This window comes from Cyclopterus lumpus, chromosome 11 (genome assembly GCF_009769545.1).
Source record: "Cyclopterus lumpus isolate fCycLum1 chromosome 11, fCycLum1.pri, whole genome shotgun sequence".
NCBI classification, from domain to species: Eukaryota; Metazoa; Chordata; class Actinopteri; order Perciformes; family Cyclopteridae; genus Cyclopterus; species Cyclopterus lumpus.
Window position 1 is genome coordinate 8,578,045 of NC_046976.1, and position 19,334 is coordinate 8,597,378.

Consider the following 19,334-nt stretch of genomic DNA (forward strand, 5'->3'; position numbering starts at 1 on the left):
CTATCACCAGGAAACAGAGGCATCAGTCCTTGTCCAGCAGGGATCTTAGTAATAAAGGTGTGTGGGCTGACTGAGTCACTTTCACAAAGCTACTACTGTACCTTCTCAGTAGCTCTGTTAATAACTCAATAATGTAAAACACAGTCGATGGTTTTCCCACAACGAGCAACTGTTATAAGTGAGTAACGTTTTGAAAAAGCCATGACAAAAGTAATTAGTGACGATGCTTGTTGATGTATATTATTTTCATCATTTCATAATGGAGGGCTTTGTTACTGCAGCATGGTCCCTTAAAACAAGCTGCATAACTCATGCTACCAGATGCTAAAAGGCGGGTGGGAACTAACTCGTCGTGATATGCATTGTTCTCAGTGAATGGGATCTTTGACATATCTACCTCTACCCGTGAATGCTAAAAGCGTATCAATAATTCATGCTTCTTGTTGAGACAATATTGCTGGAGTTGAAGATACTTTTTTTGTTTTGCTGCTCTTGAAAGTACTGATAAGTGCCATTGTTATGTAGTATATATCTGTAATACTTCGGTGAAACAGAAAGACATTGCTCTTCAAAAATCTCATAAATCCCAGGATAACCACATTGAGGTTGCTTGAAAGACAAGATGCATGAACGACTTGAATCATATCTTTTTGACAACAATGCTGAGTCTTTCTTTGAGCTATATGCCAATAGTGTTCAAAAGAGAAAAGAAAAAAGAAAAAACACTTCTATGCAACTGTAAACATTGCAAGTATACATTTAAATATTGAAATGTGGTGTTCTGGTGGTGTTGGCCTCTCTTAAAAGTGTCAAATATAATACAGAGTATCTTTTCCCCTTAGGAGCAAAAATACTTTATTTAAATTCTGAAAATATAAATGCCAAGTGGCTAGTCTAAAAGCTAATAGACTGTGTGATGTTCTTCCTTCTTTGTCCTCTTTAAAAACTCTGCAACCAGGATACAATATTGACGTTGTGCAGACATGTCCAATCAAGAAGTGTGAGAATGTCCTCAGTATCTCACACATTAAGCTCTATTACACTAAATGCATGTGCATCTGTGACCAATTCACAGCACAATTTGGAGTGGGAGCTAGAGCAGGACTACATTATTAGTATGATACCATGGGCTGATGGGGGCCTCTAGTAATGGTCAGACATCAGTTCACCTTATCTTATGTTTAAGCAGCACTTTCTGGCCTCTAAGAGAGACCCTGCATATTATATGCATGTGGCTCCCAAAAATGACGACAAAACCTCTTTGAATCTTTTCGATGTGAGTTTTACCGCGACACAGATATTTCTGATCATGTATGATGATGCAAACTATGTTTTTTAGAAGACGGATATCTGTCCAATTACGCTACAACTTCAAGTGATAGTACGTGTCTACTACTTTTAACATTCAACTATATCTCTGTTCATTTAAGTGTAATCTCCAAACATGGAACCTGAGTGGCTAACCAGTAAAATAGAGAAGGTTTTAGTGAAATGTAGTTAAGGTACTTGCAATGTTTGAAGAGACGGTCTCAACTAATGAAAATGCCAGTGCAATTTCATTCCAAAATGTTTAAGCCAACTAAAAATGGTGCTACATCTGTATAAACTCAACCTGAGCAGCACCACTTGATCCATCTTGGCACAGTGAAAACGCTTGTGTGCCTCTGTGTACACCTCTACTGGCTTTACGGGCGCAAGAAAATTAATTCAACTTTGGAATGAGCTCAAGAGGTAAGATAGTGTGTGTGTGTGTGTGTGTGTGTGTGAGCAAAGTAGCCATGGTTGTATTTCATGACATGTTCATTTGATCTTTTGTGAGAAAACATTGTGTTCTATTCCGCAGTGTCCTTATTTACCCTACTTTGTTTCACCGTGTTCAACCAATACGGAACGAGCGAAAGGCTTTGTTTAGCTGAACACAGCTCACAGTTGACCTTTACGTTCAGACCAGCCAATAGCTAAAGCGGAAACTCATGAATAACATTGAAAGCGGGGCAATCTGTCAGGAAGCATCAAGCCAGTTAAGTTATTAAAGGGTCACGTCTGTCAAAACACTAAATACAGCTAAATGTGTTGTTTGAAGTGGGAAAATAAAGTGAATGTAACTTGAAAATGTGCCCTTTATATCACAACAGTGAACCAATTGAAAGAGACCGATAAGGATAAAAGGGCGGAAACACAGTGGTAATCACTTCATTAGATTCAATAAAACAATTACAAAACTAAATACGAATAAACTATAAAAACAGCCATTCAATTGCCATGTCCTTCTGTGCACTCCACCAACTCTTTATGAGAGAGAGAGAGCCCATGTGGCACCTTGATTAATGGACAGATGGCAAGGCCACTAAGCCAAATCTCTCTCCAGCTATCTGTGTGTGTGTGAACTCCAGGGGAGCTCACATGATCTGCATGACTACCGACTCACCGACGGGTGCTATACATCAACCCGATATAAACTCGCGCGTATGTTGACTTCAAACAGGAAGGAAACAAAAGAAAGACACTTCAGTGTACAGGCATTGTACAACAACTACGCTGATGATTGTGTGTGTGAGTGTGTGTGCCCCCATTAAAGCTCTGACCAGAGCAGGGGCCATCGAAAACGTTGTGTGCCAGCTTAATGATTTCATCAATCATTCTCTGTCTCCATTGGTCAGTCGGCCTGCTCCTGTAGGCAGCCTGTTCAAACAGCCCGTTCGGCTGTCAACACAGTGATCTAACGCAGTGTGAACCAATGAACTTTAAGAAAACCAAAACAACATTTAAAAATTAGATTTGAAGTGTATTCTACTTGTAGGTTTTCTAAAACCTGTTGATACCATAACTGTCAGAAATACTCCAGACAAAGGGTACCTGTAATTAAAAATGAACATGAAAGTCTCCTTGTTATTGACACCAAAATAGAAAATTTCCTCTCAAAATCATGATTTGAGGTCCTGATTCTAGCATACCTGCCGAGTTGGTTACACATCATCCCTGTCAAAGTTACTTTAGTGGGAACTTTCCTTGTTTGAGGATAAATAATGTACTTTAATCATGAAGTCCCTTTGATGAAGAAATTATGAAAGATACTAAGGAAGTTAACCATGTTCAAAAATGAACTTGCACTTGGTTAGCTTGGAGGCATGTTGTGATGGACAGGTAGATTAAGTACAATGTCACCAAGGCACATCATTGAGTGATTCCCAAATTCAGAAAATACAACACATGGTACGCACGTTAAGCTTTGATCGAAATGAAGCATAGGCCAAACCAATAGTTATGTATCTGTAAAAGTGTGCGATATCAAAACGTTCAGCTGTTTACAATTGAGCACCGAGACCAAAGATGCATTTGTGCGGAGAGGACTTTGCTGGTCTCGTAGCATGCCCTTTCCAAATAATCCCACGAATTGTGTACTTTTGAAAAATCATCCGTATGATTACATTTTATTTTATTTTTGATTTACCTCACCCCCAATTCTGTTCATTCTTTCTGCTTGGGGTGCAGGGTCAGGCGGATAATATTGAACAGGTAGGGGTTAAGCGCCCCAGTATGCTTCAGCAGGTATTGCTCTATGCATGACTGAACCTTGAGACCACCACTGTGGGGACGACTCACTAACCGCGAAGGCCATCCTGCTGAGAAAAAGAGCAGTTATAAACCTTGGGTGTATGGCAGAGATCAGAGGAAACACTTATGAGTTTCTGCTATGCGAGAATGGAGTACGGAGTCAAGAAAGAAATAAAAAAATGGATATGTTGTTAAACACACACACACACAGACACGTGTGTGTATATATATATATATATATATATATATATATATATATATATATATACTGCGGTTCCTGCCTCAAGCATTCAGTTAATTTCACTCGTGATTCCAACAATATGCTTTTAGTACCAGATAGACCTCATCAAAAATGTTTAATTTGATCTAGAATTCATTATGGCTTCAATGATAGTGTGACAACTAGTATGAAAATACTTCATTACAAGTAAAAGTCCTGCATTCAAATTCTTACTTTTCTAAGTTTTTATTACGAACAATAGATCAAATGTACGTGTAATGAAACACAGAATTAGCACCCAACGGTTCACCTCTACAAGGCGTTGTTTTGTTTGTTTGAGCCTGCAGACTCAGCTCTCATTATTAACACTTTTTTTTTCCAGTGAAAAAGCACATTTTTTATTGAAGCAACATGCAAATAAACATAGCAGAGTTTTTATCAACAAGAGCCGGATGTGGTAAAACAGTGACAGGAAGAAAAATAGAGAGAAAGTTAGACAGACAGACAGGCAGACAGGCAGGTCAAGCAAATGATAGAGTGCAGCGAGAATAAAAGGTGCATAGAGACAGACAAGGGGACGCAGAGAGATGGGTGGGGTTTAATATAAATTATGAGATGTTAGCACTTCTGGTAATTCTGGTGATAACTCTCCGCGTTATCGCTATAGCAACCCTGTTCCCACGCTGGTGACATGCTGATGGAGCCGTCAACGCACATGCATACACACTCGGTTACAAAGACACGCACACACTTTGAGACATGCAGATAAGTTATATCTCACGTGCAACTCAAACACACACACACACACTTCATCTCTGTGTATCTATCAGTTTATAAATTGCAGTGAGCTGAACACAAGAGAAGGTCAACTGCAGATGCATTCAGAATTAGAGAAACAAGCGTCAACTGGGTTTAGTCAGGAGGAACGTAGAGAGTCAGGAAGGACTCAAACGTAGTCAGAGACAGACCGACGAGATACAGAGTTGCCTCTTAAGGGGCCTTGTACTTGTTCTGACACTCTCTTACAGCACCACACGGATACACCAAATTACACACACAAAGAACAACAAACACACTGTGGTATGATTATTTTCCTTCCGACTACTAAGTCACAGTAGTGTGTTTGTGTGGGTGCTTGAAAGAATGCAATGTCTCTGTCTGCCTGGTGAGTATGTGCAAATGATGTGTGAATGCAGGTTGAGAATGTTCTTTCACATGTAAGTGTGCTGTGACACCGCTAACTGTGTGTGCATCAGTTCCATGGTCTGAGCTTCTCGGTTGCACGCGACGTATCAACTGCATGAGCACATTGTGAAATGTGTAATAATGTAAGCATCCCTGCTGTGTGTATGTGTGTGTGTGTGTGTGTGTGTGTGTGTGTGTGTGTGTGTGTGTGTATGTGTGCCGCTGCTGCTGAACAAACTAATTAAGGAACAAACACTGCTTCAAACCAACCAGAAAATTACCTCCCAACTCTAACAGGACGACCCAAGGACAGACAAGCAGGTTCTCTATCACATCCAGTCAGAACACAGAGCCTTTTATAGGCTTAGTTGGTTTATTGAACGACTAGCTCATGTCATTGTCAACACCACGGTGTAGCTACACAGTCAGTGTCTGGTGAGTTTGAGTTTTGACATAATATGCTACTCTGGGTTCGCATTGAGACCTTCAACTCAACCGGTGTGGTACATTTTGACACCACAGGCCAACCACATACTGCTTTATTGCTCCAGAAAGAAGAAAGAAAGCCAATTCATCTGTTAAATCCTCCTGTGGTATCTAATGTAAGATGTGCGTTTTGCTTCTTTTTTAAGATCAAATATAATACCCACCCAGCTAGTAGTTGGAAGTTGTTAACTTTCAATATATTTTGAGAGTAAATTGCTGGTGAGTGTCTGTCAGTCAATACCAGCTAATCCTGTGGTATTTCACAGCCAATAGCTTCCAATTAAGGACTTCTATGGCGTGAGAGGTCGCTGACAGTATCAATAACTTCTTTCTGACCTGCTGTTCTTCTTTCTGTTCTGCTCTGCATCTGGGTCTCTTTAGGTCACCGCACTACAGTTGTGTCACTTTTAATTGTTTTTTTATCCACCAACTCTTCTGTATCTTGCTGTTGTATTTGTTCTGAGAGTCTGTGGCTAAGCATATACCTAATGGCTTAATTATGAAGGTAATTGCCTCTCTGTTGTAGTGCTGTGACTCAACAGTACACAAATCAGTACACAAAATCCTCCTGTACACACAAAATTTCACAATTGCTGCTAATAATGATGACATTTTGTTTTTTGATTGATCTGTTCACAGTGAAGACATGTGGCAGTAGTCTTCAAGGGCCGTCAGGAACCTTTACATCTCCTAACTTTCCAATTCAATACGAGAGTAACGCACAGTGTGTGTGGATAATTACTGCTTCAAATCCCAACAAGGTAAATCGCCTTCTCTCTCCCTCTTTGTCTGTTTTTTCAAGCAAACTCTCATATTCAAATTGCTGTTGTGAATTGACACACATATTCATCATTTTGGAACCAGATGGAATATGACCATTTTATGTGTTTATTGAATCGCAAGTCAATTGTGACTCATATACATGTAGATGTAATGCACAAAGTAATATGTACAATATTGTATGAGTCCAGTGTCATGTGTTACTGTAGCAACTCAGCTCAAGGTGTCTGCCGAACTGGCTTTGAACTACCCTTTGCTCCATTTGAATTTTAAGCATTCAATGTCATTTTAATCAATGCAACACAGCAGTCCTTACAGGCAATTACGAAGTCAGCTTAGCAGCCTTTTTTTTTTACATAACTGAAATTTGTTGATAATAATTAATGTATGAGATACTGTAAAGGATATGCTAGTCAGAGCATATCAGTGTCTAATTCTGATTGGTTAATCCTGCAGAGGGGCAGACGATAGGCTGGAGGTCAGATGATAGCTCTGATTGGTCGCTCTATGTCCCAGGAGAAATGTGATTGGTATTCAGGCGACACTTCCTTATTCCTCTCAGGGTCACTGTGGTGACCGCTCTGTCGTCAATGGCAACACCTGCGTCAGCACTATGGGGACGCACACACACACATGTGTGCGTACACTCACATCTATACACAGATACATGTTGACCCTCTGGAGGCCATGGACGCGCCGGCGCGTCCTACGATGTTTACGGGGCGGTTATATTCATATCTCTGCGGTAAAACGACACATAAATATTTGGATGTTTCCGTAATCTGTAGACGTTCTACTTCCGTGTCCTTGTGCTCACGAGATCGTACGTACACACAGCGAGACAAGAGCTTGGATGTGCCGTGGGACATTTGTGTCGAGCTCCGCTCTGGAACGTAATTTGTGGAAACGTGTGTCCGTCAATATTTTGTGTGAAACTAACCAATGAGCACTTAGGAAATCACTAAGGACCAACCCACCTTACGCTTCTGAAAAACACTGCTGTGTTCAGTTAGTAAAACGCTTGTTTTTATATTTAGGACATATTCTGTTCTTGTTTGGAAAACTGTTCTTGAAAGACAATATATAGTAAATATTTTGTTTGAAAACAAAAACGGTTGTAATGTTAATTTTTTCATTTGCATACATCCCATGATGCTTGATCTGTAGTATGAAGTCTGAAATTTGGTGGAGTGACAGACAACACTTTTACTCAAAAAACGATATTACAAAATTTGGTTTTAGACATTTATTACATGTATCTACTATTTTATTCATATATTCCACCACTTTTGTGGACCTAAGGCTTTGGTAAACCAATTTCCAGCACCAAAACGTCCACATGAATAAAGGTATGTTTTCACAAGAGATTTGAAGAATTTTAATAAATCGGCCAACTTACCTCTTTACACTGTGCCTAAAGACAATGGTGCTTCATTATATAGATCACTGAGATAGTTCTGCAATTTCTGATATAACACATTAAGAAAGTATGTAAAATCGAGAAAAAGACCATGGACCCCAGAGGGTTAGCATACGTGTGTGTATGTGTGTGTGTGTGTGTGTGTGTGTGTGTGTGTGTGTGCTCAAATACGCACAGTGGCTCTTTTAACGCCTCACACACACACACACACACCTGCACACACACGTTGCTGCTTTGCTCTTGCTCAAAACCTGTATGCCCCTCTCTCCTCCTCCTCACACAACTCTCACTGCCGGAGCCCAAGGCCTCTGGTTTATGGCCTCCAGCAATACATTCTCTGTTGAAGGCTGCAATGAGTATGGGACTTTTGAAGGCTATACTACTAATGCCCTTCTGCACACTGTTTGTGAGTGCATGCGTGTCTGTGAAAAAGTTGGAAATTAATGTGTAATGTATGATTATGGAAATTTCCAAACATGTTGACCGGATTGAAGACCGGATCAACTGAAGCTACTTCAACTCATTTTGATATCTTCTCATCGTTAAACGATTTACAGAAAGTCCCCTAACTTGTGCTGTCTCATTCCATTTTCCATTTTATTTACATTATGTCGTGCACCATACCGAATCATATGCATGTCTTTTATCACACTGCATTGTCCGACTGGTCCTCCTTTTTTCTCTCTGACAACATTTCCCCTTTGCCTCGCACAAAATGCCTCAAATGTCATCTTAAACAATAAACTGGTCTGAAGGCAACTGGAAATGGTAAGACACTTATGTAAGACACTTATGGAAATTGTGTGAGACAGAGGAATACAGGCTTCCTAATATACTAAAACCGTTTAAAGAGAAATATGAAGTTATAAAGCAAGAGAAAGGAATGAGCATGACAAAGACTGACAACTCATTTAGTATTACTCCAAATCATTTCCCATCTTCATTTATTTTTTATCCGTCTTGGCAAGTTGTTTTATTAATGCGGGACACCTGTGAAGAGGCACATATGAGGGCATGAATATTTATGGTTTCATAAAGGAACTTAAAGCTCAATATGTAAATGCAGATCTTTCTCGTGGATTGTCATCTTAGGTACTGTCAGACGTGTCTTACTGCCGTCAGATAAGTGTCATTTCTCTCCAGTGGAATTGCTTTAAAGTTGGTGAAGCCACTAGCATTAATCAATCAATTTGTAGATATCTTCAAAAATAAAGTTTTTTAATTTTAGAAATACTTCAATGACATGCATTATGATTTAAAGGAGCAAGCCAAGTATTGTTCTGATAAGTGCTATACTCAAACAAAGCCAATATCAGTACATATTTATGGAATGAAAAGGGGTGAAATATTGGAAGCTTTTAATACATTGGCAAATAAATTACATAAATGGCTTTACCATACAGTATATTATAATATTGACTTTGATATATTTCATTTCAAGGTTGCAAAAATACATGGTTTGGTTGACAGACATTGGTCACCGTCTATTTAGGAACGTTCACAGTTTGTGAACATCTGAGTGTTTGCAGGTTCATGACGGTTGAAGACCGTACATTATAATAGCAGTTTCACATCTAGTGGAGTCACATGTAATTCAATAGTTTAAAAGCAGGCTCATGTTGGGCAGCTGGCAGAGGCAAACAGGCAGAGGGGAATGGAATATAGTGGGAGCACTGATGGTTTGGCATACCGGCAGTGAAAAAGTTATCTTCAATTAGGAGGCTGATGAGGGAATTAAGGGCAGTTTAGTGGGCAGGTGAGTGGCCAGTTGATCTCCTGAGGAGGGAAGGCAACCAGATACACAAACACACACTGGGACACTGAAAAGAGAGAGAGAGAGAGAGAGTCTGAGTCTGAAGAGGGGGAAGAGAGTCATGGTGCAAGCACCACAAAACATTCAGAGTAGAGGAATACTCTACAACTGAGCCTGCATCACTAGCAGAACATCACTTTGTTGTATTGCTTGTACATGTCTCTCCCTATTTCATCCTTTTGCTACTTTTCTTTTATTCCCCTTTTCTCATTTTTCTTTATGTCTCTTTTTTTTTTACACTACCCATCCCTGCACCCCATCACTCCCAGAGGCACTGTCCTCAGAATTACCCAGATTCTTCATTAAAGAGCTGAGCCTGAAACCATCATATTACTATGGGAGGAGGAGGGCACTCCTCGTATCACTCTCTCCATTGCACCCATCCCCGCACATATTCTAAATCTCTCACTGCCTCATCTTACTCTTGAAGCAAAGACATGCAGGGTTTCTATCGCACACTCTCTCTCCCTCTTTGTCTCCCCCTTTTCTCCCTCTCTCTCTCAAGTTAAGTGTTAATGGGGTTCTATAGCTCTCTGATGTTATTGCTTCATTTAGTTTTGGCAGAATGAGCCTTTAGAGCCAATTCATTCTCTCCTGTTCTCATTTAACCTTGAGGATGGCATGACGGGATGGCCATTATTATACTATACTCTCTACTCTTTTAGTGGCTTATCTTCTATCTTTTTTTCAGTAAAACAGATCTTACTGTACTATTGTCTTTTCTTCATTTCTTTATTTCTACTTTTGCTTTTCTATTGTTGCCATCTTCTATTATATCAACCGGTCAAAGCACTTTCATCCGTTCATGATGCATAAGTTAACGTGACATTTATTGCAACTTCATGTCTGCGTCAGCTATTTTTTTGTTCACAATGTTAGACCGTGCCCTGTTATATATATACTGACAGCATTAAGAATGAACTGACTTTGCATCACTTCACATGCATTTGCATGCCCAGTGTAATGCGTAACGCATGGATATAAGAATACTACTGCAGTGCTGCCATGCTGCATATTTAGATGAGTATCAGCACTACAACCAAGGACAAAGTATTGCAGTAATTCAGTAAGAAAGGAAAGTTACACTTTATGTGTACTAATTGGCTGGCATTGAGTTCAGTAATGCCCTGTGGGCCTACAGAAATCCGACAAACACACTGTAGCCATGAGGCAGAAATCACAAGACAAGAAGATCCCTGCACCGGCTTCTTTCACTCACTATTGCTGATTGAATGGCTTGCTTCTGCATCTTCTTTTCAATATGAGATGCACAGCACTTTCTTTAGGGCTCAGGTTTAAATGGGTTAAACAGTAAGTAAAAGGGCACTGTGATTCAAATGCATGTTTCCAGACGGTAGTTGCATAGCAACAGTAGAGGCCACAGCCCACACAGCCTTTCCTGCAGGTTTCTGTTCAGAGTTGGTATGTAAAAAGGAGGCACCTGGTGGATTCAGCTCAGTGAACTAGAAGTGAGGGGAAAACACTAAGTTGCAAAGGGCTTTGCCCATCAGTCTTCGTCAGCTAAAGCCAATTTACACCATCTCGGCAGAAGCATGTTCAAGGGGAGCAGGTGGCAGAGAGTTTACTGTAACACTGTCCCAGACAATCTATTATTCCACGGCCCTGTCTGTGCCCTCTTTACATCACTGACTCTGTAGCTCGCCAGGTGTTTCAGATATTCCGACAGTAACTGTTACTTCAAGGCATCCTTTGATCTTATTATGGTATGGCCAGGGAGGAGACTCCCTCACCTCATTGTCTCCACGACAACCAAAGGAAGTGCTTTATCAAGCAGAAATCCAATTCTGTCGCCTCATTGGCTAGAAGCCATAGATGGATGGAGAAAAATAACGCAGCAGCCAATTAGAAAGAGAGAGGGCCGAGAGTGTGACAGCAAGAGGGAGGGAAAGATAGGAGACAGAGAGAGAGAGATGGATGTTTCTATGAACGGAGAGGACAAATATGTAGTGTTCAGTTTCATCTATCGCACACACACACACACACACACACACACACAGACAGACATTACACTGTCAGTAATGAGGTTCCAATCTAAGTTGGTTTCAGTACAGTGTTCACATTCACACACACACACACACACACACATGGGCACATTGTAATGTAGCTATATCCCAGCTGTGTTTAATGCAGTGTGAACAGTGCTGATGTGGCATTAGGGGGTTCTGTAAAGGACATATACAAGGAGAGAGATAGTCCAGTCTCCATCATCGGGCATACGAGCCAACCTCTGACTTTATTCAATGCAAGGACAAACGGGTCTGGTCAACTGACTAAGCCACTAACAGCCTTCATTCCTTTCAGTTTCCATCAAATGATACCTGCAACTGATCTCCTTTCATTTTCAGGATTTGTTTTGACTTTTTTTGTCACCTTCATTGCCCTCAATCTTTTATCATGTTTGGCGATTCTAGCAAAAAACTATTTTTTAAGGAAATATTCCCAACTGCATGGTCAAATGTAATCCAAATAACATCAATCAGCATCTATAAATGGAAGTTTCTCTTTTCACACGGATGGATGGTAGCTGTAGTAGCACAGTGTCTAATCACCGCTACATAATACCAACCTTTAAGATAATTTTGATGAGCCCAACCCCAAAAGACTAAATCCGACCAGTACATCACATACCGTTTACTCAACATACTGTAAAGTAAACTGGTTATTGACACATGTGACATGGTCATGGACATTTTCACTATGATAATAATAATAATAATTAAGCCTTTAAACGCAGTGTGTAAAAACATTCACTCCCTATCAGTGCACCTTATTTATAGTCAGACTTATAGTATTGAAAGCCTGCTTCGGGCTTATAGGAATATTGTGATAAGTGTGAAAATGGTGATTATGTAATCACAGAAATAGACACATTAATCTCCACAAAGCTGGGCCTGTCTCTATGAGTGAGTGTGTGTCTGTGTGCGTGTGCTTGCCAGAGAGAGTTTAGCAGGTTTGTAGGTGATGCTTTAATCCAATCCGCCTTACATGGCGATAAGACTGAGTCAGCATTGTGAGCAATGGCCAGATCGCTGCTTCATCCTACTCGCCCCCCTCGTATTACTGCTTTCTGGTCGCATCAGGAGATGGTGGTGTTGGTGCTTTCCAGCTTGCTTGATTTTATTTTGGCATGGCCTCCTCCTCCCTTGTTGTATTTCATGTCGACACAATGTCATGCAAAAGCTAAGTCTGCTTCTGCTGCTTCAAGCACAATCAGAAATGAACTGAGCTCCTTGGTGTGAAAGAAATACAAATCAACCCCATGAACAAAAGTAAATCAGGCAATACTGCCAACAGACAAACAGTTTAACAGCAGGGGGGTGGAAAGGCACGGCCACTGTGCTCTGTGTTCAGCTTTTCATTTGTCTTTCTTTCTTCACGGATCCAATGGTCATAGTGAGGATACGCTGTTTCTACTTCATGTCCCCAGGTGCCCAGGTTGCAGATAGAGAAAAAAATGACTTTATTTATGAAGCCTGGCTCAAAGAGAATGCTTGAATACAGACTACAAAAACAGATGCTCAGAAATAAGAAGATATTGATAAGCACGTAAATATGCTCACTGTTAACAAGCCAGCATAGAGGAAACTCAGACCAGTATGTCTGTTTTTGAAGTCCTCCAGCAGAATATTTAATCTAGAAAATGTGGAAGTTCCTCACAAGGAAAGAGGAAGTAGAGAAAGGATGGGCAGAGTGAGGTTTTAGTCTCCCCCTCAGGGTCAAGTCAGAATTCTAGTTTGAAATATTCTAACACTGCACATCAAAGACAGGCTCATTATTACCCACCATTCCTCTTTGTTACTTCCTTTATCCTTCCTTCTTTCACCTGCCTCCATCCTCTTCCTTCTCTCCATCCCCTCTCCTCAGTCTGTCCCTTCTCATCCTTTCTGCTCATCTCTTCTTCCTGCCCTCCCTCTTTTGCTCTGCCAAATGTGTTTCTCTCTGGTCTTAGATGAAACAGAAAGTGTTGGTTCAATAATTCCCGATCAGAGTCTTGAGCTCTGTGCTGACTCTCCCAGCTTTGAGTGCAGCACAGGAGGAGTTTCCTGTCTCTTCTGAGCTCTTCTTGTAACACTGAATTAAACCATACCACAATGTGTGATGCATTAATGAATTCCAATGATTTAGCCTTGGGTAAAGTATAATTTATATATAATTCCATGAGAGGACATGTGTCTTTGATATGCTCATAGCTGAAAGTCTAAATATAACAACAGCTATAGAGCATACTGGCTATGATTGGGGTAAGTGGAGGGCAATATCATTTCATGTAATTTCTCATTTATTTCTTTAACCATGACTTACATTTTTAATTGGAATTTCTTTTTTTTTTCTTTTTCTTATTTTAGTTCATTTCAGTAAATCTGTACTGCGTGGTATCAGTGCATTTACCACAGCTATTTTCTTCAAGTAAAATATATTTGTGAAAAGATGGCAGGTCAATTAAGTATAGAATATAAAAATGAAATGTCAACAATATTTAAAGGAAAAGTTGAGAAGTTTCAGCAATAAAGTTAAAACAAAGGCAATAGTTGTGACACTGAGAATATAGCTTTATTTGTTGTAATATTACCATATCAGATACAGTTTTCCTCACAAAAGCTTATTCTTACTCTCCTGACCATTGATCTGGAACCCTTTTGACTGGGTTAGTCTGCACGTAGCTTTAAACTGACATGTATGTGTGCGTGTTTTTGTTTGTGAACTTTAGGTAATCCAGATCAACTTTGAAGAGTTTGACCTGGAGATCGCCTATGACACGCTGACCATCGGAGACGGAGGGGAGGTGGGAGACCCTACAGCTATACTGCAGGTGTAAGTATTACGCTGTCCTTTTACATACTCGCATTTATGTCCTCTGAAACATTTAGTTTGTTTGCTGGTTTTCTTTCCTAATCTAAATATAAAGGATAGTGTGTGTGAAATGTAGACTGACTTTAAAACCCTTCAAGAAAGTCCCACACCGTATGACCTATCTATGCCAACATTAATAATGTACCAGCTGCTCTAAGTATTACTGTCATGTTTGATTCACAATTCTTTCATAATGTTTTACTTTAATACTTTTTTTTTTTTTAAACACTCAAAGCTTCAATTCTTCTTAAAATCATTGATATGAAGGTTTAGTTGTCTTCTAAGAGTTTTAACCATGAGACACATACATAGAGAGCAGGGTCTGCAGTCGTACCGGGAGGATTATGGCTGCAAAACAGCATCACCAAAGTAATGACGTGAAATAAACTCCTTAAATATGAATGGAGGAACTTTCAGAAAATGTGCTGCCTTAGCTGCATTTCTGCATTTTCGTGATTTTCAAAAGCCGATAGTGCCACACTCAATGTGTTTCCATAATGACCAGCTGCCTTCATGAGCAGCAGTGCGGTTTCCATTATATCAAACGCCTCACAACACAATGAATATGTCCCGCATAAAGTCAAATTGGCTTCATATACTTTTTCCTTTCTCATTCTGGTTCTTGTTTTAAGCCATCAGCTGCCAGCTAGCTCGAAATCCACCAACTTCTTCGCAATTAGTCAGCTCATAAAACTGCGGTCTGCGTTATGTGTGCTTCACGTAAAAGATGAAACGCTTCTGAATGTTGAAAATGCTCCACATTGCCCAAAAGCACAACAGATGCGGACCTTCTTTTCAGTTCACTTTGGAGTCCGTCACTGGTAACTTTCGTGCCTAAAAGGTGTTGGCAGCGGGGAACAAAAATGTGGATCAAATCAATGTACTCTGAGCAATTTGCTTTCCTGAGGCAGCATTCTGCAAAACTAAAGCAAACCAAATCAAAGCATTCATCTCCAGCACAGTATGTTGCAGCAATTTACTCCCACTGATCAGCACTTGAGAATTTGATTACGGCTCTGATTGCAGTGATGAATATTATACTTTTTATAATGGTGATTATTTCGACAATGGTTTAATACTAATGTATTTTGTGCTTCAGCCTATCAGGGAGCTTTGTTCCTGACCTGATCGTCAGTATGACCCACCAGATGTGGCTTCACCTCCAGTCAGATGAGAGTGTCGGATCTATAGGATTCAAGATCAACTATAAGGGTAAGAAATGAGCGTGTTTGTGTGTGTAAGAGATGAGAAAAAAATACATAGAATCTATGTGAGTGAAGTGGCGAAGATATTTTCCAACTAAAAAACAAAGTTAAGTGCAGATGCTTTTTATTAAGCTTCACATTGAGAAAGATGTGTTGCTAGAACAAGGAACCACCGCCGTGAGTTGTGCTCTATCATGGGTGCACGCGCAGCCTCTACGTCGAAATAGCTCCACAGGTCAGATATGTTCCTGGATGCTTGGATATGTAGCTTATGCAATATTATAATTGCGAACGTTAGTTAGTGACGAAAGTTTAGTTAAATGTTAGAAAATAAGATATTGTCAGTTCACTGACTTTTGACTCATCTCTAATTGTGTTACTCACTTAGCTTGACACAGTCAAACATTTCAATCATCACTAAGATACAACAAGAACATGTTTGTTGTTTTTTGTACATGTTTCTACGTATTGTTCCGCCCACAGTCAATCAGGTCACCTGATGATGAAGTCTTTAAAGCAAGTGAATTCTTGGGATGCAGAGTACATTATAAACCGAGGTGAAGGCTTGGCCCCTTTGCTTTCTTTTTAACAAGGGAAAAGAGCTTGAAAGGAAAAGATGAACGATCTTTTCCATGTCCATCTCTCTTTTTTTAATTGTTCATGGCATGTTTTTCAACTTTTCAAATGAATGTTCTTGTTTATTTGCTAGGTTTTAAATAAATATTTATCTCGCAGTAACTGACCTTTAGCTTAAGGCCCAATTAAAAACAGTTTGTGTCTGTCCTGAAATTATGAGCCTTCACAAAGTTCTCTATTTGATGAAGATAGTGTGAATCTGATTATAGTCCATGAACAACAAAGGTGTGTGCTTTGCAGTAGAAATTAACTTTGTGTGCCTCATTTGGGTGTCGTCATCTTTGGATTTTTTGTCATGAGGTCACAGTGCTGAGTCCGATAATGCAATGAGTTCCAGAAGTGGTGGAACAATGCACGCTGTTTTGATATATCGTTGCCTTCTTTTCTCCTTGAGTTTCAATGTGAAGTTCAAATAATAGAGTGACTAAATGGTGATTAAAAGAAAAGACAAACGCAACTGATAGTGTATTTTTTGTATGCTGCAGCATTTTATATACATGTGAATAGAAAAAGTGTAAAGAGTGATTACAATGAAAAACATTACCACATGTTCATCTTTAAAAACATCCAGTCAAACCAACTTGAAATCATGAAAGGGGGCTCCGCAATAGCTGCACATATCCTCATTAATTTCTCCTGAATAATGTCCCCATAGAGATCAATTAATGGAGTGAACCGCCATTAGAATGCATCCATGCTTAATACATACCGCTGTATGAGCACGATGGCATGTTTCTTTTATTTTCTGAGATTAAGCTGTCAGCATTCACTACATCAGGTATAGTCTCTATGCTTTTAACAATGGAGAATACATTTATACCCCCCCCCCTCCCCCGATACACACACATACAATACTAATCGTTCCAAGCCTAATAAAAACCCCTGTATTGGATGATAGTTGATCACGCTGCACCATCTCTTTAACTAAAAGATTTTAGAAAAAATATTGAGATACTTTTGACATTCTAACATTTGTACAACCCATGCACAAAAAAGAAATGTAGAAAACATTCACCGGATGTATGTTTTCCCAAAATTAGACTCACTCAGTCAAACCCAAAGACCCTGAAAAATTCCATCAATACTCAATATCAATGTGCTTCCTCCATCACCCACAATATTTACTCTAAAGGTGGGCCCCTGTGGTTCTAGCGGGTTGCTGTGTGAGATGTTTTTGAGAAAAAAAAGGTGCATAGAGAAAGAGAGTGTGAGTGTGTGTGTGTGTGTGTGTGTGTGTATATATATTCCCAAAGCCACATCCCATAGACCTTGACGATGCAATATAAATATTATCAGTAGCTCTAGCCTTGCTGCAAAGTCACTGCTGCACTACGCAACGTATGTGTGAGTGTGTGTGTGTGTGTGTTTGTGTGTTTAGGTGTTTGTGTGCATGTGTGTCGGACAGGTCCTCCATCAGTGAGCCAACGAAGCTGTAACAAGTCACTCACTACTTCCACTCCTCACATTCCCCCTCTCCCATCCCTCTCTGTCTGTCTCTCTATCCCTGTCATTTTTTCCTCATTAGCCATCTCTCTGTCCCCACTCTCTCCTTCCCTTCTTTCTACAATTGTGACATTTTCTCTCCAGGTTGCTCTCTAATGCACTGTTGTTTGGTTTCTCTGCTTCACTTTTTCCTTTTATCATACACCCAAGAGGGGTGTCTCCTGTGCTGTCTTGCAGCTTCTATGTTCCTCTCTCTCACTCCTTCGCTCCTTGTCTGTGTGTCTGTTTCTCTCATCTTTCTCTCTCTCTGTCCCTCTTTCTCTTGCTTGTCACCATTCATCTATTATTAAAGCCAAGGTCACCAACCAAGCAACATTTTGACTCCGTTGCAGGGCATACAAATCACACACACGCACGCACACACACACACACACACACACGCACTGCAACATTATTGACACAATTTACATTAAAGATGCAGTACGTTTCTGTCTACTCTATGAATGCAAAAATGTATCATAGGCTTATATATGGTTTTAGACCATAATGTATCTGTGTGTGTGTGTGTTTGTGTGTGTGTGTGTATTCTTTTGTTAGTGATTGTGGAGTTATCCAATACTTCTTTACAAGCACTTTCAAAGCATAATATTTTCTTCACATCATTTGGGTTCAGCATCAATAAAAAAAGCATTTCAGTGGTTTATTTTCATATTCTAAGTAATGAAAAAGATATTGAATGTGGATGCATGTCCGGGTATCTCTGTTTATATCTACAGAACAATATCGGACTTATAATTGTTATGTGGTTGGTTTGAACATTATAAGTGATAGCAAGACACTCAATACGATTACAATGGTTATGTCAGGTTATATGAATTAATTATGTACAGAAATCATTCTAATTTAGTTACTACAGTTTAAAATACTTTTTTGACTTGGGGTAAGAATGATAATGAATATAATGTTTTATGAATCATATGAGCAAGCCTTGAAAATATTACCTAATCACCTAATGTTATATCAATAGCGTTCTATTTGTGTACTTCACTTGAATAAATAAACCATATTAAATATGAGAACATGTATTAATATTCACACTGAAAGACCAACTTCATACCACACAGAGCGTGCAGAGGAAAGGCGCTGCATTTTCTTGGAATGGGCAAATATCAGATAAAGCTTTTTGAATAAAGTCCATCTCATAAAATATTATATGTAATAATGAAATACTGTCCTCATATTCTCAGTCTGGAGGGAGGCTCAGTGTATTTGGTTTCACCTGCTTGAGTTCCTCTTCTCGTATTCCTCTCTCCCATCAGTGATTGTTTTGTGTCTTCAAATCATCGCTAGATCTCTGAGGGGACTCAGCAGTATTCTATCTCCAGCTCATCTTATTTTTGAGACTTGAAGGGCCGCCACAGAGTGGGATTTTAGAGCGCTGCCATTGCTGTCTATAATTTAAATGCAGCAGCTGCCAATTGGATTGATGCAGGAATCAACACTCCACACAGACAAAACCTTCTGCTCCACTTAGGAGCAGCAGCTGATTCCTGCCAATTGAAACAGGCACAGGTGTTCATTTGTCCGTCACTCACCTGCTGCTCACTGAAGCCACATTGTGACCATGGATGTGGCAAGTAATGACACCTGTCACCACCTCAGCTTAATTGATGCCAGACAAGTTCCTAATATGTATTTATATATAGGTTAGGACACTTG

At 39.8% G+C, this 19,334-nt stretch overlaps 1 protein-coding gene across 1 annotated transcript in view; it reads left to right on the plus strand.

Moving 5' to 3' along the window:
- csmd3b (CUB and Sushi multiple domains 3b) overlaps window positions 1-19,334 on the plus strand; it is a 303,941-nt gene that overhangs the window by 195,378 nt on the left and 89,229 nt on the right. Inside the window, 3 exon segments of the mRNA XM_034544984.1 lie at window positions 6,086-6,207; window positions 14,189-14,292; window positions 15,431-15,543. Coding sequence (XP_034400875.1) covers window positions 6,086-6,207; window positions 14,189-14,292; window positions 15,431-15,543 — 339 coding nt within the window.